General features: G+C 46.2%; 1 protein-coding gene across 1 annotated transcript in view; it reads right to left on the bottom strand.

Moving 5' to 3' along the window:
• The window catches only part of SV2A (synaptic vesicle glycoprotein 2A), a 114,036-nt gene that overhangs the window by 41,150 nt on the left and 47,452 nt on the right, over nucleotides 1–25,434 (bottom strand). The window contains exon 2 of the mRNA XM_075283172.1: nucleotides 8,002–8,827. Coding sequence (XP_075139273.1) covers nucleotides 8,002–8,584 — 583 coding nt within the window. The 5' untranslated portion in view covers nucleotides 8,585–8,827. The remainder of the gene's footprint in view (nucleotides 1–8,001; nucleotides 8,828–25,434) is intronic.

Here is a 25,434-nt window from a genome sequence, read left to right as displayed (position 1 = left end):
GACAAATTTGGAGTGAGACACAAGTAAATAAAGAGAGTAACTCAGCAGCACAGAGTATTTCAGAAAATGATCTTGTCTGAGACGGTTATCTGTGATGTTATTAGTGTGTATGGTGCTGCATGCGACTTTTATGAGAAGAAGGAGACAAGCTGAAGTATGGTCATGGCAGCAGAGGGTGGAGTCAGAACAGTAGAAGATGGAGAGTCAGTGGAGTAAAGGGTAGAGCTAGAGCAGTAGAGGGTGGAGTCAGCTCAGAAGAGGGTGGAGTCAGGGCAGTAGAGAATGGAGAGTTGGAGTAGTAAAGGGTAGATCTAGAGCAGTAGAGGGTGGAGTCAGAGCAGTAGAAGATGGAGAGTCAGTCAAGTAAAGGATAGAGCTAGAGCAGTAGAGGGTGGAGTCAGCTTAGAAGAGGGTGGAGTCAGGGCAGATGAGAATGGAGAGTTGGAGTAGTAAAGGGTGGAGCTAGAGCAGTAGATAGTGGAGTCAGCTCAAAAGAGGGTGGAGTCAGAGTATTAGAGAGTGCAGTCAACTCAGAAGAGGGCAGAGTCAGAGCAGTAAAGGGTAGAGTCAGGGCTAGTTCACACACAATTACACGTGTGCATATTCTGTCGCTGTGCAGTGCACGGCATCCCGTCGGGGTTCTCCGGAATAGGCTCAAATGAATGGGCCTACTCTGGAGGGTGATGTCGCGGAGTCTGAAGCCTGAAGAAAGGGCATGTCGAAAGCCTGGGAGTCTTCATAGACCTCAATTGTGAGGGGGCGGATAATAACGTGGATTCAGCGCCATAATCCGCCCCCTCTTGCCCTGTGTGAATGAGCCCTATAGAGAGTGGAGTCAGCTCAGAAGAGGGTGGAGTCAGAGCAGTAGAGTATGGAGAGTCAGGGAAGTAAAGGGTAGAGCTAGAGCAGAATAGGGTGGAGTCAACTCAGAAGAGGGTGGAGTCAGGGCAGCAGAGGGTGGAGTCAGAGCAGTAGAGTTTGGTCAACTCAGCAGAGGATGGAGTCAGAGCAGCAGAGGTTGCGATTGGAGCTGCTAAAGATGCAGTCAGGGCAGCAGAGGGTGCAGACAGGGAAGTAGAGGGGGGTCAGACCAGCAGGGGGTGCGATTGGAGCCACAGAGGCTACAGTTGGGGCAGCAGAGGGTGAAGTCAGGGTAGCAGAAGGTGGAGTCAGAGAAACAGGGGATGCAGTCGGACCTGCAGAGGGCTCAGTGAAAATATCAGAGGGTGCAGTTGGACCAGCAGAGGGTGCAGTCGGACTAGCAGATGGTGGAGTCAGCCCTACACACTGCACCCTAAGGGATCAGAATTTTTAAATGGCAATGGCTTTTGATGATAATTGCATAATAATGTAAGACCTGTGGGTAGAGCACAGCAGCACAGAGTATTTAAGGAAAATATCTCTAAGCACAGACCTGTTCGCTCATGTGATAATACTACTGAGCCATGATGTCATTACACTAGGCGACAAAAGGGAGGTCACAGTCAGTCAGTGACGGGAGCAGACCCTGCAGCAGCACAGAGTGTTTCAGGAGAGCAGTGTACTGATCCTATGAGAGGCAATCACCTGCCATCTTATGCGATTCCATTAACGTAGACAGGGGATGGAGCCACGCTCACCTCTATAGCATAGACACTACAACCTTGGCGCTCTCCCGCTTTAGCGCGCCAGTTATGGGGAGTAATGTAGTAGAAAATGGTGACTTGATCATTTGAGTAGTGAGTGGCAGGAAGGCGACGCTCTGGTGAGCAGGGAGCGTTGTGCTGAGACATCCTATAGACAGTGACCTAGTTTCTCCGGAGCAGTCATTTCCATCAGCGCGCTCGCACTGTTCCACGTCCATCCGATTTGCAGCGGTTCCTCACATTTGCTCGTCGCTTGGACTTGTGTGTGGGTGTGTGGATGGCTTCGCTCTTGCCCGCAGCCGGCAGTAACTTTCCAAGCTGTTGGACTCGCTCCCGGCTAAGCTGCCTTTTTTGAATGTGCGGCAGCAAAGAGGCCCCGAAATTAATGGCAAAAAGGCTTTTGCCAGGAAAACGCTCGCTCTGCGCCCGGACCTATTAATAGAGGCGCATCTATCATTTATAATAAGCGAATGCATTGGGGTTAGGACCTCACCCTCAAAATACTAAAACCTATTGTCTATCTCTGTGAGACAGCTGAATGCAATCTATTGTTCTCTGGAAGCAGCCACCATCAATATCAGGTTGTTGGCGGTCCAACTCCCAGCACCCCCACCGATCAGCTGCATGAATAGACCATGAGATGGGGACAGGTGCTGCAGGCTCTTCACTGTATACCTCCCTGCTGCCTAAGGCGAACTACAGAAAGGTGCCCCCCCCCCAAAAAAAAAAAAAAAGTGCCGACCTCCTCTTTTTTTTTTTATATGACCCCCTTTATCTTTGCCCCCAAATGGTGTACAACACCCCTTTTTGACCCCTCCATAGTATATGACCCCTTGTCCACTCCCCTACAGTATATCAGTATATGACCCTCTGTCCACCCCCCCCCCCCACACACACAGTATATGACCCCCTGCCAGCTCCCCAAAGTATATGACCCCCTTTTTTGCCCCCCACAATACATGACCACTCTTTTTATGGCCCCTACAGTATGTGACCCCCTTTTTCTATCCCCCCACAGTATATGACCCCCTTTTTTATCCCCCCACAGTATATGACCCCCTTTTTTGTCCCCCCATTATATGACCCCCTTTTTTGCCCATACATCACCACCTTTTTTATGCCCCCCCTACAGTATATAAACCCCTTTTTTACGCCCCCCCCCCCCCAGTATATGACCCCTTTTTTTGGCCCCCGCAATGTTTATGACCTGATCGTTTGTCCTCCCACCATTACCACCATTTTACTTGACCCCCTCTTTTGCCCCCCATAATACATGATTCCCTTTTTTTTACAGCCTTCCCACAGTATATGACTCCTTTTTTATGGCTGCCTCCCCCACAGTATATGATCCCCCTTTTCTATGGCCCCATCACAGTACAGGCCTTTTATGGCTCCCCCCACAGTATGACCTCCTTTTTTGTCCCCCAATTATATGACCTCCTTTTTTGGCCCCCACAATACATCACCACCATTTTTATGCCCCCCCCCCCCCAGTATATAAACCCCTTTTTCTGCCGCTCCCCCCACCCAGTATATGATCCCCTTTTTGGCCCCCACAAAGTTTATGACCTGATGGTTTGTCCTCCCACCATTACATGACCCCATTTTTTGCCCCCCATAATACATGATTCCCTTTCTTCCCACAGTATATGCCTCCTTTTTTATGGCTGCCTCCCCCACAGTATATGATTCCCCTTTTCTATGGCCCCATCACAGTATGTGATCCCCTTTTATGGCTCCCCTCACAGTATATGACCCCCTTGCTTCTTCAGCCCAGGCGTCGATTAGAAACTAGCCCGATTAGAAACTAGAATGCTGCCCCTTCCCCCAGTTTAGGTGCTGTCTGAACCCAATGCCTCAGATCATCTCATGGAAGATGTGCCCCTGATACAGCAACACACATTTCATAGTGGTTGAGCTTGGTATTGCAGCTCAGTTCCATTCTCTTGAATGGGACTGAGTTGCTAAAAGGCCATGAGGCCAATGGACCTGATAGGCCGAGCACTACAGCGAAAATCGAACCTCAATTAAGCTGAGGGGGCATTGATTTTGTGCTCCATTCCATCTTCTCAGACATCACATACCATGCTGCAGCTCAGTCCCATTCAAATAATGCAATACTAAGCATGGCCACTATATACTGTCGGGAGCCATGTTTGGTAATTAGTGAAGAGGACGCAGCAATCAATATCATAATCCCATATACCCCTTTAATATCCCATCCCCATTAACTTCTTTAATTTATATAAATTTTTAATTGGGCAAAAATGCAAAAAAAATGAACAATTCCACCCCAAATAAAAAATAAATATATAAGAGTATGTTACGATGCTAGGAGGAGCATTTATGTGGAGCTTATTTAAAACTTTAGGGGTTTTTTTAATTGTAAAAATTGTACTTTTTTTTAGTGTTTTCATCAATTTTTTCACTTTGCGATTTTTAATTGTAATTTTTATTTCTTCACTATAATGTACTGGCATATATATATATATATATATATATATATATATATATATATATATATATATATATATTATAGTACTGGCATTACTTAGGGCAGGGATAACAAGAGGAAATATAGTCAGATACTGCTGGTACTAGTTTTTCTCCTTTCAGACAGTGGAAGGCTGTGGATCACAAATCTCCTCATTCCAGTGCACCAGAGGACAGGGATCATACATATACAATGCAGCCATAGGAAGCCAGAAAAGAGACCAAGGAAGTTTGCCCTGCCCTAGCGTGTTGAGGGTAACCTATGGGCCCCCCTGGCTTCTGGGCCAACCCTATAGTTACACCAGAGGTAGTAGATTATTGGGACAGCTGAGAGGTTCGCAGAGGATTGTCTACATAAGATTCAAGTAAATCCCACCCTAGGATAAGTATTAGGTTTGTACTGGACGTAAAGGGGGAAGCGGAGGTCTAAAAATAGTCTAAAAATGAGTATATATAACATCCTGCTCCCCTGATGTTCCAGTTCTGAGACCACTTGGTAGTGATTTACGTCCCTCTTCCTATTGAGAACACATGAATGCTCAAGCATGCATGTGTATGGTGTGGGGCAAGAGGAATAGCTGTCAGCTACTTGAGTATTTGGCCATCAATAACAGCGTCTAAGGCCTCGTTCATATATGTGTCGGTCATCCGTTCGGGGGACACACCCAAATGGACGACTGAACGCATTGGCAAGTGGTGTGCAGTGAAAGCACACGGACCCCCTAGACTATAATGGAGTCTGTGTGATTTCTGCACGAAACATGCGGATAGAAAAGTAGTTCGCAATCTACTTTCCTGTCCACATGACTCGTGCGGAAAGCACACGGACCCCATTACAGTCTATGGGGTCCGTGTGCTTTCACTGCACACCGCTTGCCAATGCGTTCAGGGAAAACTCATGCTTGCTGGATTTTCGTGATTTGTTCTGTGTAAAGTACATTTTGCTAAGCGCCATGACCGTAACCGATGTGTGAATGCACAGCTTTTCTATAGAGCTGTGAGTGCCGAGAACCCACAGAGCATCCTATGTGTGAGTTCTCTCCGTCTCCCGCATGGATCTGCAGTGATGTATAACCCCATAGCCTGTGCCGAGGCGGAGGTAAGAAGTAATGGATGACTCCAAGACGTTACTGAATAACACCGGGGCTTCCCCTGCTGTACTAACAGGAGGAAGGATCGATGAAGAACGCTATTTGTATATTGACTGTTCTGCTGGATCAATGGATTCCCCCTCCCCACTGCTGAGATTTGTAGATCTCCTTCGAAGGATTTGAAGGTTATTTGAAGGAGACAGTGGCAGAAGTGGCGCAGAGGGAATTCAGCCTCAGGAAGATTTATGCCTTGTAATGGATCCTCGAGGAAGTGTTTACCATCCAGAGCGATCCTTTATATAGGATATAGAAAAAAACTACCCTACTAGTTAATACGGTATCCTCAGGATCGGTCCTCGCACTGGAGCACCAGTCCTGTCCTGCATTACACAGACCTCCCCTTTATTTTAAAGGGGTTGTTCAGTTCATATTTTTAGGATACAGTAGGACTGCTACTTGGTAATGTCCTTGAGCCTCTGTTCCCAATGGCGGCCACTCCTTTGGTCCCTGGCTGACGTCACCAGGGACGTCCCATTTGCGGTAGTGGACTGCAGTAGCCAATCACAGGTGACCCCTTTATAAACGGTATGTGACTGCTGCGACGGTGAGCGCCGAGGCCTGCGATGGACTGCCGTGGCCTACTGGCACAAACAGCCGGAGGACGTGTATACAAATCAATGATGTGACCACCTCTGGATACAGAGGCCCACGGAGAGGTGAGTTATATTTATATCAGGGTCCGATCATACTATGGAAAAGGGGATGGACATTCATTTCAGATACCTTCTTCGTTTTCCACTATTGCCTCCCCCTGAAAATGTATTCAGGCATTTTACCTCAATTACAATTAATGGTGATTATTTAGGTCACGCCCCTTTTAACCCATGTATGAGTATGAGTATCAGCGGGTTTGTTTTGGACCGAACATGGCTGAAGCGGAACTGCTGTTACACTCTGGGGTCTCTTCAGACAACAGAACATAATGAGCGGAGGTCTGGGGAAAGTTATCCAACTTATAACCAGTGTTACTCACCTCTCCTGGGCTCTGGTGTGACTCCCTGCTCTCTTTGAAGTACTGCAGAGGCTTGTGATTAGGCCTCAGTGGTCACATGGGTCACACAGCATTGTGACGCTTGTGGCATAACACCATGTCACCTACTGAGGCCCAATCACAGGTCTCATTGGTCCCTCACATCAGTCAGAAGACCCAAAGACAGCAGGGAGTCGCCCCAGAGCCAAGGAGAGGTGAGTAACACTGTTTAATGTGTATTCACCTCCACTGGGCCTCTGATTTTTTTGACCCCAGGGTATAATTATATCAGTTTCTGATTCGGCCTTGTTCAGTCCGAACAAAACTGCAGATGGACCCTGGCGAATATTGTAATAACCAAACTGAAATAACCAATGTGAACAAAATAATGTTGGTTATTCTGGTTGATGTTTGGTATCGATTATTTTTCGATGAATTGTCCTTTTAATATTAATGGGCAATTAATATTAATAATAGTAATTATATTAATTATATTAATAATAATAATAATTAATTATATTATTATTAAGTATAGTATTAATTATAATAATATTAAATATTAATTATATTAATTATATTAATATTAATACTTTAAATATATATGGTGTAATGCTTCTTTTCTCCTGTGGGGGTGCTGCAGCAAAATGAAACACTTACTGCCTGGTTTCCCCCACAGATTTCAGCAGATCGCTGGAGGTCCTAGCAGGAGGACACTTTGTGATGAGCTTTACTGCCTTCTAACATATAGAGATTTATTTTCAGATGGGTCCAACCCAGGGGAATGGCCGGTTGGATTGTCCTGAACCACTTCAAGGGGTTTTACGAGATTAGAAAATAGTCTATATTTACAAAATTGACGAAAGGGGCAAAAATTGTTAAAATCCAAAATAAAATTAGCTTTACTCACCTCACTGATTCCCACTGCTACTGTTTTTACTCTTTTTGAGATGCCCTGGACCCTTTGGACATGGATGAAATTCTGCTCAGTCTTATCAGTGGTCATTTGCTTTGTGTCAAAAAGGGCCCGAAGAGCATTGGCAGGAGATTGGTGAGGTGAGTAATATTTCTTCTATTTTTTATTAACACATTCTAAATTATTCTAAAAACTTTATCCATCCAGACAAACCCTTTAAAGAGGACCTCTCACCCAGAACCCCAGTTCTTAGTGATTTTGGAATTTTTGCTCTAGCCCCCACCGATCCTGAGCAATCAGTGCAGTTGTATGTGGCATCTGATATGCTAAGTAGCCTCCATACTGTCAAGGTACCAGCTCAGCTCATAATCACACCCCCTTGTCTGCTCCTATCTGAGACCGCCCACTTGACATTAGAAAACCTAATTAGTATATCATGTACCAAAACTTGCTGCACTGATTGCTCAGGAACGGTGGGGTCTAGAGAAAAAATTCCAACTGCATCAAAATCAGTGAACTTGAGTTGGTGGAAGGTACCGTTTAATGAACCAATGAAAAGTGAGTAAGATGTAGACATTTTTATGCCTTAATAGCTTTGAAAGTGTCACAAAAACACATTTGGCTAAGAGAAGTCATGACATGCCTAAAATTTTTGTGATGTGCGCAACTTTTAATGGAATGCATGTGGTGACTTTAAAAGGCATCAAATTTATACCGCCAAGTGCACCATTGTCATGCGCCATTTTGCTAAATACTGTATCACTAAGGATAAATCTACACAATTCTATCTCATTCAATATCAGTACGGTAACATGGACCATGAGGTCCTGCACAATGTCAGCAACTTACCCAGCATGCCTTTGTTTGAGTCAGACAAGCACATGTCCTTCTCCGCACTTGGCAAGACGAAGCCGACTACAAAAATTTCTACACCATCTGCCATGAGAGCAAGTCCTAGAACAAAATAGAGAGTCCACTGAAATTTTCCATGTCCACATTCTTGAAGGATCATCTCGTACTGCTGGGCCAGTTCTTCCTTGTCCTTCTTTTTCTGTCCTTCTAGATCTTCAAAGTCTTTAAACTCTGTTACGAGCTGTTGGTTATCGATAAGGTTGTCTCCTTTCATGGAATCCGCTCTTGGGATGCCTTGATACTCCCCTTCGTAGATCTCGTCATCCTCATCGTGACCTTCGGTGGCATCACTAGAACCTCCTTCATCGTCATTTAGAGGGTCACCGCGGTAGTACCCATCCTGGGGTTGGTAATCGTCATCGTCGTCTTCTTCAAACCGAGTATAAGAGCGCTTGGTGTACTCATCTTGCATCTTATCGACACCTTTTCCGACCTTCTTTGCCGCATGTTTTTTAACCTCCTTAGCAATGTCTTTGGCCCCTCGTATAAAAGCAGTCCGATCTCTGAATGCATCATCCATGGTGACTGAGAAGAACCTTCCTAACCTAGTATGAAAATGTAGACACTGTCAATGTTCTTCTTCCAGAACTTTTGATGGTAGATTCAGCACTTTGCAGGGTGGACAGCTCCTCTTAAGAGACAGTTGCTGAGCCAAAAAGCATCCCAAAGTCTCGGATACGGAATATATTCACAAGGTGAAGTTCTCAGGTATCCTCATACTTCTCCGAAATGTAAAATCCCACCTAAGAAGATCTCTTAGCTCCTGCAAAAATAAGAGAAAAATCATATATCAGTAAGGAAGGAACAGGAACATCCAAATTTTATCCATGAGATGTGTTACTATAGATAGAGGAGGACCATGTTGACTTCAATGATGGGAGAGTGGGCTTCAGCTAGCTAAGGTAGGTTGTATAACATGGCATTGGTCACAAGATAAGGCATAAGAGATTACTGGGGTTCCACCACTAGGACTCCCACCGAATCACAAAGTCCATGGAGCAGTAGTGCATTCACCTCAACAGAACGGAACAAGTTTAGTGCTCCGTCAATTCCATATAAGTCAATAGAACAATGGACATGCTTGTGATCTACCATCCCATTCATACCGGGGACTCGGGGGAGACCATTCTCGGGAACCCTTGTGTGATGAACACACCCTCAGCCATGTATCTTTCTTTGAAATGTATTTTTTACTTGTTCATATCAGTCCTACACAAACCTCTAGGATTGTTGAGTTTACCTCGGAGGTCAATTTGCTTCAGTGGTTTTATGTCTATACCATGGGAGATGGCCCCTAGAAGGAAGATGTCCAAGGAGGGAGGGAGAGATAATGACCCTCAGTTGAACCAAAGGCACACAGCTTTACACCAACCAGGAAAACACCCCTCTTTTCCCGGATTCTGCAATGGGGGAAGGACGGGGGACCACCTGTAAGGGAGGGGTGTTTAGATAACAGCCTTTTACTGCAAGGCAGACCTAGATTCTTGGTCACTCAGGAAAGAGGCAACAACAAGGACACGTGCTTTTTGACTGATTTAAGAAACCTCCCTGCGACCTAGGAGTGAGGCCCCAGCGATCCAAACCATAACTTTGTTCAGTATTATATCTTTTCTACTATTTTATCCCCATTTTATTTTCTGTATTGTATTGTACTTCTATCTGTATTTGCTTGATGATCCATTGATATATATTTCTGGGTATCTTAGTGGCTAGTACCGACCCACTCGGTAAATAAATATATTACATTTATAAAGTGCCTTTTGTATTATCCTATGAGCCCAGACACTCACAGGGTGTGAGTGAAAGGTTAAGAAAGGTGATCTTAGGTGTTCCAAGTGGCTTCGTAAGGTGAGATTCTTCTTACTGTGGGTCTCAAGGTCGGAATCCAGCAATCAGACACTCATTCTCTATCCTGTGGGAAAACTCCTATATGAAATCTTGTATTTTTGTGACATTCTGTGTTGTACAGTGGGATTGAAACACGCCATACATGTGGAGTTGGTAGCTACGTGCCATGGCAAGGTAACCTGGGGGTCCTTGGCTGGAACAGACGTAAGTAGCCAAGAAAGTTGGGCAACATAGACCATCAGTTGCTCGGGGGGGGCCTATGGAGTCACATGGGCACTTCTGGCACGTAGATGGTGGAAGAGCCAAAGTTAGGCATCTCCCGCACTCCGGATAATTGTGTAAATTGCGACAATTGGCTGGTGTTACCGAACTGTACGTTGCGTTGTATAGAAAGAGTGGCTAGCGGCACAAATTTTTGTGCCTACAGGAAAAACAAAATTCCATCAAAAGGATAATAATTACTACAATTTTCTAATACCGTAAAAGGAAACCAGAGCACACATGGACACAGGATGAAAAGCCAAGCTCGACGCAGATGGCGTCCTGGTTGGATTCTAAGATTTGGCCATTCATCTGAAGGCAGGTATAGACAAACTATGGATAAATCTCGGGTATGATGGGCAATTTGTGCAGGCGTCACACAGGATGTGTCCAGCAGGTGCGCCTCTACCATCTGCAATGTTTACTTTACGAGACAATATACTACAGAGCTGTATCTCAGAACTGTACACAGTAGACTCGCTAAAACTGGGGACATTCACACTCTGCAAATTTGAGGCAGAAATTTCTGTGGCTTGTCCAATTCATTGCTCCACAGGTCAAAACAGTGCGCAAGATAAAATTTATTGTTTATAATGTCATTCACTTGAATCGTTCTGTTATTTGTGTACTATATGGCGGTATTATAAAGACTTTACGTTATTGCTTAGCCAATGCATGCATTTGTCTATATACTCACCATATAGCTCTGTTATGTGAGTACTGTAGGTTGGTATTATTTATACATTGCACTATTATTTAGATAGTACATGTACAGTATTTATTATATAGTCACCATATAGCTCTGTGATTTGAGTACTATATGGTGGTAGTTTTTTGAGCTTGCCCTATAACTTAATTAGTACATGTATGTTATACAGTCACCATATATGTCTGTTATTTGGGCTCTGTATGTTAGTATTATTTATACATTGTAATTCTTACTTACGCATACCCTGTACATGTATTTATTTTTGTTACCCTATATTTGGGCACCAAATAGCGGTATTATATAGACATTGTACTATTAGTTAACCAGTACATGTATTTAGCGTATAGTTATTTGAGTACTGTATACTTAGGCAATTATTTTATTCATTTTATAGTCATTATGTAATGTCACTACTATTTGTGCACTGCATGGCAGTATTATTTAGAAACTGCACTGTAAGCGTAGTACAAATATTTATTACTGTATATAGTCACTGTATAGTTCTATTATATGGAAACTATATGGCGGTATGATTTAGACACTGCACTGTTACTTTGGTGCATATATTTATTACCATATATAGTCACTATATAATTATTTTATATGGACACAGTATGGCAGGATTATTTAGATACTACAGTGTTACTTAGGTAGTGAATTTACTTATTACAGTATATAGTCACTATATAGTTCTTTTATATGGACACAGTATGGCTGTATTATTAAGACACTGCACTGTTACTTAGGTAGTGCATATATTTATTACTGTATATAGTCACTATATAGTTCTTTTATATGGACACAGTATGGCGGTATTATTAAGACACTGCACTGTTACTTAGGTAGTGCATATATTTATTACTGTATATAGTCACTATATAGTTCTTTTATATGGACACAGTATGGTGGTATTATTAAGACTGCACTGTTACTTAGTGCATATATTTATTACTGTATATAGTCACTATACAGTTCTTTTATATGGGCACTATATGGCGGTATTATTTAGACACTTATTACTGTTGTTTCTAGTTTTTGTAAGACTATTATTGTGATTTTTTTTAGCTGTTTTTGATAAAGGGAATATCTTAGGCTAAGGCTGCTGCTGAAAAGCGCTGTGTTTTAGGCCGGGAAAACGCCGCAATTTGCCCGCGGTGGAAACGCCGCAAATAAAAATTTTTGGAAATCGCAACATGTCAATTATATCTACGGAAAAGTCGGAGATCTCCCCGTAGATATAATGGCAACAGAAAGTCCGTGGAGGAAAACTCTGTGAACTTTCTGTTCATAGCGCCACGGGAAGAACCGCGATGCGTTCCCGCCACGGTTGTTCCCACAGCATTTTAGCGCGGCGTTTGAGGCCCGTGGGGCCTTAGCCTTATAGTACTGTAAATGAGATTACACTAATTTCATTCCCACATGTTAATTTTATATGCGGGATTGTGCGCATATATTTAATAGGGGGGGGAAACAGAGAGACTTTTTAACTGCGTTTTTTTTCATAGCATTTTGCGACGTAGGGTCTCTGTCTTAAAGGGACGGCATATCAGTGGTGTATCTGCTGATTGAGGAAACCCTTTAATATATTGTAGCCTAATTTCCACTTTTTACCTATAGAATGGATATGCCGGCCCGGGGTTCTCCGTAGACCTTAGTCCGGGCCTTGCTGATGACATCATAATTGGTAATGAATGATGAATTTTTTTACGCGTCACCAGTACTAACAAGGATGCATCTCCATGCAAAAGTAACCTACGAGTAATAACAATAAGGTGGAAAAAAACCTCAATTATCAGCGTGTTGCCGCGAGATTTCATTTCCTCCTAATTTTCCAAGCTAAAAACAGAATGAAACAAATTAATACAGGGAACAAGAAGCAAGCGGTTATTCTAAGCGCGTCGTCTGCAGAAACGCCAGAGGCCAAATCATGTAATCGCTCAAAATAAGCTGAGTGGAATTTATTTCACTAGGAAAAATTCATTATCCGCAGATAGGAGAGGCAGACTATCGGCAGCCGGAGAAAAATGAAATGGTTATGTCCTCTACCCACACACAGTCAAATGCAGGGATAATGCGGATTTATATTGGCATATTCTGACAAAACGGCACTAGACGTGGTGCAGGATACAGCAGCACATGACCTGTCGCTACTTAAAGGGGTGGTGCTCCTATTAAAGGGATGTCTGCTATGGACAACCTCTTTATATATGTCCTATTAGGTATAACTCCCAAGGACAGAATGTTTGGCGCGCCACTTGAATGGGACTGAGCTGCCAATGTACCATGTGAACAATAAACATGACGGCATCGGCACATGGAAGAGGCTTCCATCTTATGAGCATGTGGGCTTTCCGGGTGTCTTAACATACATAAAACAGGCATATAAAGAACAACATATAGAGACAAACAACATATAATCCTACTAATATTATAAATGTGAACGTGCACATAGATAGTTTGTAACCTCGATTAACACATAGGCTACTTTTTATACAGTAAATGACATGGCTTCACAACTGTTATGAATCTTTGTTCATATGCTATATTACACTGCTCTTGGCTGCAGCTTATCTCAGCCAGAGCTGTTATCTCTCTATGTAAACACACAGCTAACCCTCAGTCCATTGTGTACAAGCATCTGCATATTATCTGATCTGCCCAGGCTGACACACTGGATGGGAAAACACCTTTAATCCATAAAACAGCTCACCCTTTTCCAATATGTATAATGTCCGACCAGCGAGCACGGAAAACTCTGTTGGATGCCAGGTCCAAAAGTTGAAACAATAGTGAATAAAATCCAGCTCCAGCTGTAGTCGAACAAATCACGTAGCGTGGTAGAATAAAATATAACTTTTATTATATCAAAATAATAAAACCGTCACATAGTGACATAGGAGTCAATGTTGAATTTTGATATAATAAAAGTTATATTTTATTCTACCACGCTACGTGATTTGTTCGACTACAGCTGGAGCTGGATTTTATTCACTATTGTTTCAACCTTTAATCCATATTGGCAGTTTGCTCATATTAAACATGTTGGGAAAAAGAAAATCTAATTTGTCGCAAAATTCTAAAACAACGAGAGCTATGAAGGTAGCCTCAGGCGGAGCTCAGGGAGATCATCAGTGCCAACAGCACGCTCATTATATGGCGTCCCAGCGAGCTGCTGAGATGCCGGAACAATCACGGGCACAGCGTGAGGAATGAGTTCAGCAGCAGGACAGCTTGAGAGCTGTCGAAATGCCGGAGCAGGCGGATCATCGACGCCAACAACATGCTCACTCTATGTTGTCCCAGTGACCTGCTGAGATACCGAAACAATCACAGGCACAGCACAAGGAGCGAGTTCAGCAGCAGGACAGCTTGAGAACTGTTGAAACGCCAGAGCAGGTGAACTATCGATGGCAGCAATTTGCTGAATATTGGCGGATCATCGACGCTAACAACACGCAGACGAAGTCGCGGGCAGAGGCTAGTCATACAATAGATAGAACATGAAGTCAAGAAGTAGAGGAATATACCTGATCTTACACAATAGCGACAATTGATTTGGAGCCTGCACTAGACAGTCGTCAGAATATACAATTCATCTGGGGTGAATGCTTTGTGGTCCCTCCAATGGACTGAGGCGTTCCTCTGACAGAGTAGCACCCCTCCCAAAGTATATCGATCAAAGTATGACTAGTCATTGGCATCTAAACAAGAATTCTGAGAAATTCGGCAAAAATACATGTCAAAATAACCCTTGAGGGTCAACATGACCCTTTTCCTATGGTCACATTGTATGACAATGATAACATCTGGTTTCCTAAATCCCACAAGGTTGAAGATTACAAACTGGACAAAAACGTCTGGTGTATCAGAAGCAATGTCATACTAAAATGGAGACGGCAACCCTGGTTCAGACCCTTCTCCTATAAGAATGTAAGGACATATGTAAGGGACTGAGAATCACTCTAACATTGCCAATAAGGCCGACACCTTACACGTCTTTGGTCGGGAGCTGTGAATTGCGGAAGCGAATATCTTCTTGACGTTGCGCTGTGACAAAGTATCCTGTTACCCTTTATGGTCGCCGAAGCCGTATTAAGGAGCCAGCTGCTTGAGAATAAGCTTGCTATGGCAACAGGTCTGGCACCCGTTACGTAGAGGGATGCACACCTCCCAACTTTCGAAGGACAGAAAGAGGGACAAAATGTGCGGCGCGCCACTGCAAATTTAACTCCGCCCACTTCTAGATCGACTCCACCCATTTTTCTTTGTGCCCCGACACAGTATAATTGTCCTACAGTCACCCTAACATTAAAGGCCCCCACATTGTGCCCACCCAAATACCCCACAGTATGAAGTCCCTCTCCTTGTGCCCCACTTTAATGTCTCCCACTTTAAATTCGGGGCAAATAGAGGGGGACATTAAACTGGGGGCAACTAGAGGCAGACATGTCCCCGTCTATGTACCCCCATGGTTTAATGTCCTCCTCCAGTTTCCCCTAGTATTGTCACCCTTCATCTGTCCCCGAATTTAATGTCCCTCCTTCCATCCCTCCCCAGTTTAATGTCCCTCCTTCATCTGCCACCAGTTTAATGCTCCCCTTCAACTGCCACCAGCTTAATGTCCCCCTTCATCTGCACTAATTTAATGTTCCTTCCTCCTTCTGCCCCCAGTTTAATATCCCCTTCATATTCCCCCACTTTAATTGCCCCCTACATCTGTCACCAGTTTAATGCTCCTCTTCAACTGCCACCAGCTTAATGTCCCCCTTCATCTGCCACTAATTTAATGTTCCTTCCTCCTTCTGCCCCCAGTTTAATATCCCCTTCATATTCCCCCACTTTAATTGCCCCCTACATCTGTCACCAGTTTAATGTTCCACTTCATCTGCCAACAGCTTAATTACCCCTTCATCTGCCCCCAGTTCAATGCCCCTTCATCTGCCCTCAGTTTAATTGTCCCCCTATATCTGCCTCTAGTTTAACTGCTCTTCTATATCTGCCACCAGTTTAACGCCCCCTTTACCTTTCCCCAGTCAAATGTTCCCCCCGCCCGCCAAAGCTTAATGTAATCAAATCACTGATGCTCACCTTTCCTTACTCTACTGCCACTCTGTCTCTTCTCCTAGACTGTACAGGGAACTGCAGGCGTGATGTGAGTGATGTCATCACATCGCGCCCACAGCTCCCGGGACCAGAGCACACAGGGGGCACAGTGGTGAAGCAGGAGCTGTCTGCATATAACTCCTGCTTCATTTACTATTATATTCAATCTAGGAAGTACCTCCCGCCGACCAGGATCGCGGGACACGATCCGGAATCTGGACTGCTCCGCAGAATCTGGGATGTTTGGGAGGTATGGAAATTATATATAGATAAAAGTGCTAAAGTAAACTGTGGCAGGGTGCCTCTATAATGTCTCCATAAAGTACTGATATATATGGTGCCACAGTCCATGGTGAGCTCCATGCTGAAGAACAACTCCCATCCCATGTATGAAACCGTAACAGCACTGGGTAGTACTGTCAGTGACCGACTGCTTCACCCCAAGTGTGAGAAGGAGCTATCGGAGATCCTCCCTCCCATCCGTGACCAGGCTTTATAATCTACATCAGACCAAGCGGAGACACTCCACACAGAACTAAATGATCCTGAATAGAGATGAGCGAACACTAAAATGTTCGAGGTTCGAAATTCGATTCGAACAGCCGCTCAATGTTCGTGTGTTCGAACGGGTTTCGAACCCCATTATAGTCTATGGGGAACAGATACTCGTTAAGGGGGAAACCCAAATCCGTGTCTGGAGGGTCACCAAGTCCACTATGACACCCCAGGAAATGATGCCAACACCTCTGGAATGACACTGGGACAGCAGGGGAAGCATGTCTGGGGGCATCTAACACACCAAAGACCCTCTATTACCCCAACATCACAGCCTAACAACTACACACTTTCCACATTCAAAAAAACCTCTATCAAAGTGGGAAAATACCTGGAAACCTTCTTTACTCCCCAAATGGATGGACACAAACCCCAATTTAAGCTCAACAAACAGTAACAACCACCCCTTTAAATCACGTTCCCCATGACAACCACAAATGGAATAGGCAATGGGAATTCCAAAAGCCCTCACCCTTAACTGTCATTTTGAGTGTGTGTGTGTGTGTGTGTGTGTGTGTGTGTGTGTGTGTGTGTGATGTGGTAAGACCTTCCAAAATTCACTTTTCTAGCCCTTAACATGAGCCCTTCCAAACAAAGTTACATGACCTTAAGCTGAGCTACCAGCAGAGATTGAGGCCCTTGGCATGAGTAGAGCCTTGCACCAGCAGTGTTTTTGGCACTTAGGGTGAGTTGAGCCTTGTACCAGCGTGTGTCCCTTAACATCAGGCGGGCCCTAAGTTCTGTGCTTTGCACAAAAGTTCCACATTAACTAGGCTGAATGGTACAAAGATTAGTAGGCCCGAGAACCAGGAACAGGTCTTGCAATGGCTGTCGGATAACGCTTAAAGCACATTGTCCACCAGCCAGTCAGCCTCTACCTCCTCTTACCCAACAGTCTTGTCCTCCTTCCACCCAAAATTCCCAATCTTCTCAGAACAATAACCCCAACTGTCCCTGCTCCCCAGAGCTGTTCTCCCTTCCTTTGACTGTACCGCAACCTGCCCCTCCATTTCGCGATTCCACGGACCTAACAGACGAGTATCTGTGTCCAGATGCTCAAACACTAGAGTCTCCTCCATTCCATCTCCGGTCGATTTGGTGGCGGATGACCAGCAACCCACCCTCATCGACGACGATGAGACGCAGTTGCTGTCAGGGCAGCCAGTTGACATGCGCATTGTGCAGGAGGAGGAGGCGAGACAGGAGTTGGAAGAGGAGGTGGTGGACAACGAGGACACCGACCCCACCTGGACAAGGCAGATGTCAAGCTGGGAAAGTAGTGTGGATGTTGAGGCAGGTGCAGCACCAAAAAGGGTAGCTAGAGGCAGAGACATGTCCAGAGGCAGAGGTCAGCTGCTTTGCCGAAGCCAGGCCAGACCCGGAATGTCCGAAGATGTTCCCTTTTGTACCCAGCCCAGAAAAACTCCCCCATCGAGGGCACGTTTCTTGAAGGTGTAGAGTTTTTTCAAGGAATGCGCCGAGGACAGATATAGTGTCGTCTACACAATTTGCCTCTCGAAATCGAGTAGGGGCCCTGAGAAGAGCAACCTGTCCACCACTTCAATGCACCGTCATTTGGAATCCAAGCAATGGAATCAGTGGCAGGCAGCAACGGCAGGACAAACGTCGCCCGCCGTTCATGCCACTGCCTCTGCTCACAGTGCTGGCGATGCACTCCAGAGGACGAGCCAGGACATCACTTCATCTGCCTCCGCCACTTTGTTGACTTCTCCCTCATCCTCCCCTGTTTCTGTCTTATCTCCTTCTCCTGCACCATCAAAGGCACCATCAGGCGCTTCTTTACAACAACCCACCATCTCTCAGACATTGGAGCGCCGGCAGAAATACACCGCTAACCACCCACCCACGCAAGCCTAGAACGCCAACATCGCTAAACTGCTGGCCCAGGAGAGGTTGGCGTTCCGGCTTGTTGAAACTCCCGCCTTCCCGGACCTGATGGCAACTGTGGCACCTCACTATGCCGTCCCTAGCCGTCTCAACTTCTCCCGGTGTGGCGTCCCCGCCTTGCACCAGCACGTGTCACTCAACATCAGGTGGGCCCTTAGTTCCGCGCTTTGCTGCAAGGTCCACTTGACCACCGACACTTGGACAAGCGCCTGTGGTCAGGGATGCTGCAGTGCTTATCTTTAATGACAGGCAGGGTGAATGTGGTGGAGTCTGTTCCCCGGGTGCAAACTGGGGTGGCCTATCTCCTCTCCCAGGCCAAAATTCATGGCAGGAGTAGACTGAAACCCTACGACGCTGCAACCTCCACCACAGCTACTAGCGGCAAACGCTAAAACACTGGTGTGGGGAGACGTCAGCAGGCGGTGCTGAAGCTCATCAGCTTGGGGGACAGACAGCACAGTGCCTCCGAGGTCAGGGATGCCATCCTGGCTGAGATGGCATTTTTTTTTCCCTGCTACACCTGGGGCCTGGCATTTTTACGCCTGTGATAATGGCTGGAACCTGGTAGCGGCTCTGGAGCTTGCCAGCCTCCAACACGTTCCATGTTTGGCCCACGTCTAACCTAGTGGTGCAAAGTTTTTTAAAAACATACCCAAATGTACCGAAGCTACTGTTGAAAATGCGGCGCTTGTGCGCCCACTTTTGCAAGTGCACAGGAGTCGCTGCTAGCCTAAAAACACTCTAGCAAGGCCTACATCTGTCCAAACACAGGCTGTTGTCCGTCATTCACACACGCTGAAACCCTACAATACCATATCTTGAGCAGGGTGTGTGAGCTGCACAGACCTTTGATGGAGTTCCATCTACAAAACCCAAGGGTTCCTCAAAGTCAGCAACCAAAGTTTCTGCACCATGAGTTTCCAGGGGTGGCAGAGTTATGGCTAGGGGAAGAGGCATGGATAGGGATGATGTCTAGGGGCAAAAGCAGTGTGGATGTGGAGGCAAGCTAAGCAGGAAAAACTGGGGGTACAAGCTAAGGCATGGACTGGGGTGATGTCTAGGGGCAAAAGCAGTGTGGAAGTGGAGGCAAGCTAAGCAGGAAAAACTGGGGGTACAAGCTAAGGCATGGACTGGGGTGATGTCTAGGGGCAAAAGCAGTGTGGATGTGGAGGCAAGCTAAGCAGGAAAAACTGGGGGTACAAGCTAAGGCATGGACTGGGGTGATGTCTAGGGGCAAAAGCAGTGTGGATGTGGAGGCAAGCAAAGCAGGGAAAATGGTGGCTAGAGGCAAAGGGATGTCCATAGGCAGCAAGGGCAAAGATGCAAAACTCTCCCGTTTCAAGAATTTTCCTGACTTGTTTCCCCACAAAACATTCCTGGGAGGAGGGCTGAAACACCACCCTCCTCCTCCTCCGCTGTTAGATTTACCCCAGCTACGAGCTGAAAACGCTGCAACACTGGTGTGGGGAGACATCAGCAGGCTGGGCTGAAGCTCATCAGCTTGGGAGACGGACAGCACACTGCCTCTGAGGTCAGGGATGCCATCCTGGATGAGATGGCAATTTGTTTATCCCCGCTGCCCCTGGGGCCAGGTTTTTTAGCTTGTTGGAGGGCTCTGGAGCTTGCCAGCCTCCAACACGTTCCATGCCTGGCCCACATGTTCAATGTAGTGGTGCAATGATTTTTAAAAACATACCCCAAATTAGCTGAGCTAAGGGTGAAAGTGCGGCACTTGGACACCCACTTTCCCAAGTCTACAGTACCTGGAGCTAGCCGCAATACACTCCAGCAAGGCCTACATCTGCCTGAAGCACCTACTGTTGTGCGAGGTCACCACACGCTCTAACCCTAGATACCGTATGTTCAGCAGGGTGTGTGAGCAGCAGAGACCTTTGATGGAGTACCAGCTACAAAACCCAAGGGTTCCTCAGAGTCAGCTCCCTCACTTTCTGCACCATGAGTTTCCATGGGTGGCAGACTTATGGCTAGAGGCACAGGCATGGATAGGGGTGATGTGTAGGGGCAAAAGCAGTGTGGATGTGGAGGCAAGCTAAGCAGCAAAAACTGGGGGTACAAGCAGCCGGTGACATCATCACTGACAAGCACAGCTGTCTGTCAGCTGACAGGCTGACTTTCACCAAAATGAACAGACAATGGATAGACTCATCATATACATGTCAGTTACATGACAAATTTAGTGCAATTTGCAAGTCCAAGATGGTTTGGAGATCTGCGGAGAGGAATCTCACCACCTCTTGCGGGTGCCATCATTTGGAAGGCAAGCCCTGGGCTCAGTGGGTGAGAGCAAGCGCAGGATAATCGTCGTTTGGCCTGGCGGCCACTGCCTCTTCCACTGTTGACAGGGCTGGCGCTGCAGTCCAGACCAGGAGCCAGGACACCTCCACATCTGCCTCTGACACTTTGGGGAGTTCACCCTTATCCTCACCTTTTCCTGCCATTTCTCCTTTTGCCCGCGCCATCATGCGCCTCTTCCCAGCAACTCCCCATCTCCCAAGCCTTTCATTTCATGCTAAAGTACAGCGCAACCCACCCACATGCCCAAGGCTTCAACGGCCTCATCTCAAGAAATCTGGCCCAGGAGATGTTGGAATCCCGGCTGGGGGACACGCTGCCCTTTTTGGGCAGAGTGTCTACTGCGCCACCGCACTGTGCCGTCCACACCAGCACTTTCCCCCAAACATGAGGCGGTCCCTAAATTCAGCGCTTAGCCCTAAAGTTCCATGTGACCAGTTACGAATGGACAAGTGCATGCGGACAGGGACGCTACCTTTCAATTTGGGCACAGTGGTTGAATGTAGTTGAGGCGTGGACCGGGTCGCAAAATGTGGTGGCCTGACTTGTCTCCCCACACAACATTCCTGGGAGGAGGGCTGAAACACCACCCTCCTCCGCTGTTAAATTGACCCCAGCTACGAGCTGGAAACGCTGCAACACTGGTGTGGGGAGACGTCAGCGGGCCGTGCTGAAGCTCATCAGCTTGGGGGCCAGACAGCACACTGCCTACAAAGTGAGTCATGCCATCCTCGATGAGACGGCAATGTGGTTTTTGCCACTGCACCTGGGCCCAGGCATGTTGTCATGTGTGATAATGGCCGTAACCTGGGATTGGCTCTGTAGCTTGGCAGCCTGCAACATATTCCATGCCTGGGCCACGTTTTTAACTCATTGCTGCTAATCTTTTGAAAAAGGTACCCCAATGTTCCTGAGCTACTGGTGAAAGTGTGGCGCTTGTGCGGATAGTTTTTAAAGTGTATAGTTGCCGCTGCTAGCCTCTATGCACTCCTACAACGCCTGTACCTGCTGGAACAACGGCTGTTGTGCGACGTCTCCACACTGCTGGCACTAAACATATCATGTGTTGAGCAGAGTGTGTGAGCAGCACAGACCTTTGATGTAGTTCCAACTCCAAAACCCTCGGGTTCGTCAAAGTCAACTCCCTCAGTTGCTCAACCATGAGTGGCCATGGGTGGCAGACTTATGTGAAATCCCATCCCATCCATTGCACTGGACACGAAACATTAGCATGCGCTCAGTACAACTTCGGATATGGCAGATGCGTTAAGCAGGGTGCAGGGTACAACACAGACCAGGCCCGAGCACCAGGAACAGGTGTTAGAAATACTGCAGCATCTGCCATTTCCTTCCAATTTTGGGGTTTTGGACCCGCCACCGACTTGTCTGGACCTAAGTGGGGATCATGAGACACAGTTGCCATCAAGGCAAGCTGTGGTCATGTGCGGTTTGCAGTAAGGGGGCAGTGCGCAATTGGAAGAGGAGTTGGTGGATGACGAGGCCACCGACCCCACATGGACAGGGGTGATGTCTAGGGGCTAAAGCAGTGTAGATGTAGAGGGAAGCTAAATCAACAAAAAACCTGGGTAGAAGCAAAGGCATAAACTGGGGTGATGTTTAGGGGTGAAAGCAGAGTAGATGTGGAGGGAAGCTAAGCAGCAAAAACAGTGGGTAGAAGCAAAGGCATGCAAAACTCTACCCTGTTGGAAGACTTATTCCTAGGTCTGGAACACGTTAATGGCCCCCCTGGACAAATTACTGCCACTCAGGGGCCTAGTGTCACCAGGAGGGACAAGTATAGGCGCATGTTGTGGGAATACCTGGCCGACACCAGCTCTGTCCTCTCCGATCCCTCTGTGCTCTACAGCCTAAACTTATTTTCTCATCTTTTTTTCTGAACTGCACATCTCTTGCCTGCTTCCTTTGGGATCTTAGAAATGGTGGTCCACTTCCACATATGGTAACTTCAATAGACAGTGTAACGGGAGTAGCTGAGGGATCGCTGTCTTAACCACTTTTTGGCACAAAATTAACTTCCAAAGCCAAATATGGTGCAAGTATATGATGCAAGGACACCTACACACCTATCTCTGACACATTGGGGAGTTCACCCTCATGCGCCCTTTTGGCCTGCACCATCATGCGCCTCTTCCCAGCCACTCCACATTTCCCAAGCTTTTCATTGCAGGCAGAAGTACAATACAACCCACCCCCATGCCCAAGCCTGTAACAGCCTCATCGATAAACTGCTGGCCCTGGAGATGTTGGTGTTTGTTTATGCTTCTGGAGACCCAGGCCTTCCGTCAGCAGATGGCAGCTGGGGCACCTCCCTATGCTGGGCCTAGCCGTTACTACTTCTCTTGGTGTGCTGTCTCTGCCTTGCGCCTGCATGTGTCCCATAACATCAGTCGGGCCCAGAGCTCTGCGCTTTGCTGCAAGGTCCACTTGACCACCGACACATGGACAAGCGCCTGTGGTCAGGGATGCTGCAGTGCTTATCTTTAATGACAGGCAGGGTGAATGTGGTGGAGTCTGGTCCCCGGGTGCAAACTGGGGTGGCCTATCTCCTCTCCCAGGCCAAAATTCATGGCAGGAGTAGACTGAAACCCTACGAAGCTGCAACCTCCACCCCAGCTACTAGCGGAAAACACTGTAACACTGGCATGGGGAGATGTCAGTAGGCCGTGCTGAAACTGATCAGCTTGGGGGACAGACAGCACAGTGCCTCCGAGGTCAGGGATGCCATCCTGGCTGAGATGGCATTTTTTTTTCCCTGCTACACCTGGGGCCTGGCATTTTTGCGCCTGTGATAATGGCTGGAACCTGGTAGCAGATCTGGAGCTTGCCAGACTCAAACACGGTCCACGCATGGCCCACGTTTTCCAACTTGTTGGTGCCATGTTTCTTTGAAACCTACACCATTGTGCCTGATATACAGGTCAAAGTGGGGCCATTTTCGTAAGTGAGAACTAGCCTCTGCTAGGCAGAAAACATTCAGAGCACACTCCTCTCATCTTCGCACCGTTGGCTGGCGGAGGAAGACGAGGGGGTTGGAGTGGCATCTGATGTCCCTATCCCACACGAGGCTAGAGGGTGCACTTCAGTGCATCCCATTGCTTCACCACAAATGGTGTGAAGGGGAGTGGAAAATGGAGGAAATGGAGAGTGACCCTTACAGTTGGGGCCAGCAAAGGCATGCCAAGTAACACACTGGCACACATGGCTGACTTCATCTTGGGTTGCTTTTCAACACATATTTCACATCATGAAGAACAAATAATACTGGATTTTTTCAAGCCTCGAACCCCGGTCTAGGTCTAATGTCTGTTCCTTTCTTATATTAGGGGAGAGGGAAAAAAAATTACTTCAGTGATACGTTTAGCGTACATAGACTGACTATTAATGTGTATCCCACTTAGTGTTGTTAGGGTTACACACCGTCACAACCTGGCTAAAGCTTCTATAGCTGTTAATAAAGTCAACATAACTTTACGGTATCCAAAAAGACAGCTGGTACCGACAGAGAGCAAGACAAATGTCACCCAAAGCTGTGAGCTCTGAACACCCACAGTGACTTTGGCGTCATCATCATTATAAGGGAGCGGGTGGTAATAAATAACTTGGCAGTGCCTAAAACCCAAAAAGCTTATACAACTATATTTACATTAAGATACACAAATGAAACTTTTCAGTAGCATGTCATGAGACAAGCTGATAAGCTCTTCCTTTGTGCAGTGCTATTTGAAAGTTAAACGCTGCCTTTATTTTAATTCTGGAGAAGGTGCAGACATTAGATTTAGAACATGTTGTCTTCATTGTCCAAATCCTCTATATAGGTAACGTGTTTTTCGGGCCGAGCTGTCTGGGAACGAGCTGGTGCAGCACTGACAACCTGGGTGAATATGGCAAGAGCCTGAGATGTAGGGTGAATGAATCCCCAAATTATTTGTGGAATTCCCAGTGAGACAATGGCACTGTATACCAGTATTAAAAATTGTGGGTGCACATAACCCCCATATATTCTTTGAATTCCCAGTGAGACAATGGCACTGTATACCAGTATTAAAAATTGTGGGTGCACATAACCCCCATATATTCTTTGAATTCCCAGTGAGACAATGGCACTGTATACCAGTAGTAAAAATTGTGGGTGCACATAACCCCAATATATTCTTTGAATTCCCAGTCAGACAATGGCACTGTATACCAGTATTAAAAATTGTGGGTGCACATAACCCCCATATATTCTTTGAATTCCCAGTCAGACAATGGCACTGTATACCAGTAGTAAAAATTGTGGGTGCACATAACCCCAATATATTCTTTGAATTCCCAGTCAGACAATGGCACTGTATACCAGTATTAAAAATTGTGGGTGCACATAACCCCCATATATTCTTTGAATTCCCAGTCAGACAATGGCACTATATACCAGTATTAAAAATTGTGGGTGCACATAACCCCCATATATTCTTTGAATTCCCAGTGAGACAATGGCACTGTATACCAGTATTAAAAATTGTGGGTGCACATAACCCCCATATATTCTTTGAATTCCCAGTGAGACAATGGCACTGTATACCAGTAGTAAAAATTGTGGGTGCACATAACCCCCATATATTCTTTGAATTCCCAGTCAGACAATGGCACTGTATACCAGTATTAAAAATTGT

The sequence above is a fragment of the Leptodactylus fuscus genome, chromosome 7 (assembly GCF_031893055.1).
Source record: "Leptodactylus fuscus isolate aLepFus1 chromosome 7, aLepFus1.hap2, whole genome shotgun sequence".
NCBI lineage: Eukaryota > Metazoa > Chordata > Amphibia > Anura > Leptodactylidae > Leptodactylus > Leptodactylus fuscus.
Note: the sequence above shows the minus strand (reverse complement) of the source record. Positions and strands in the feature narration are given on the sequence as shown.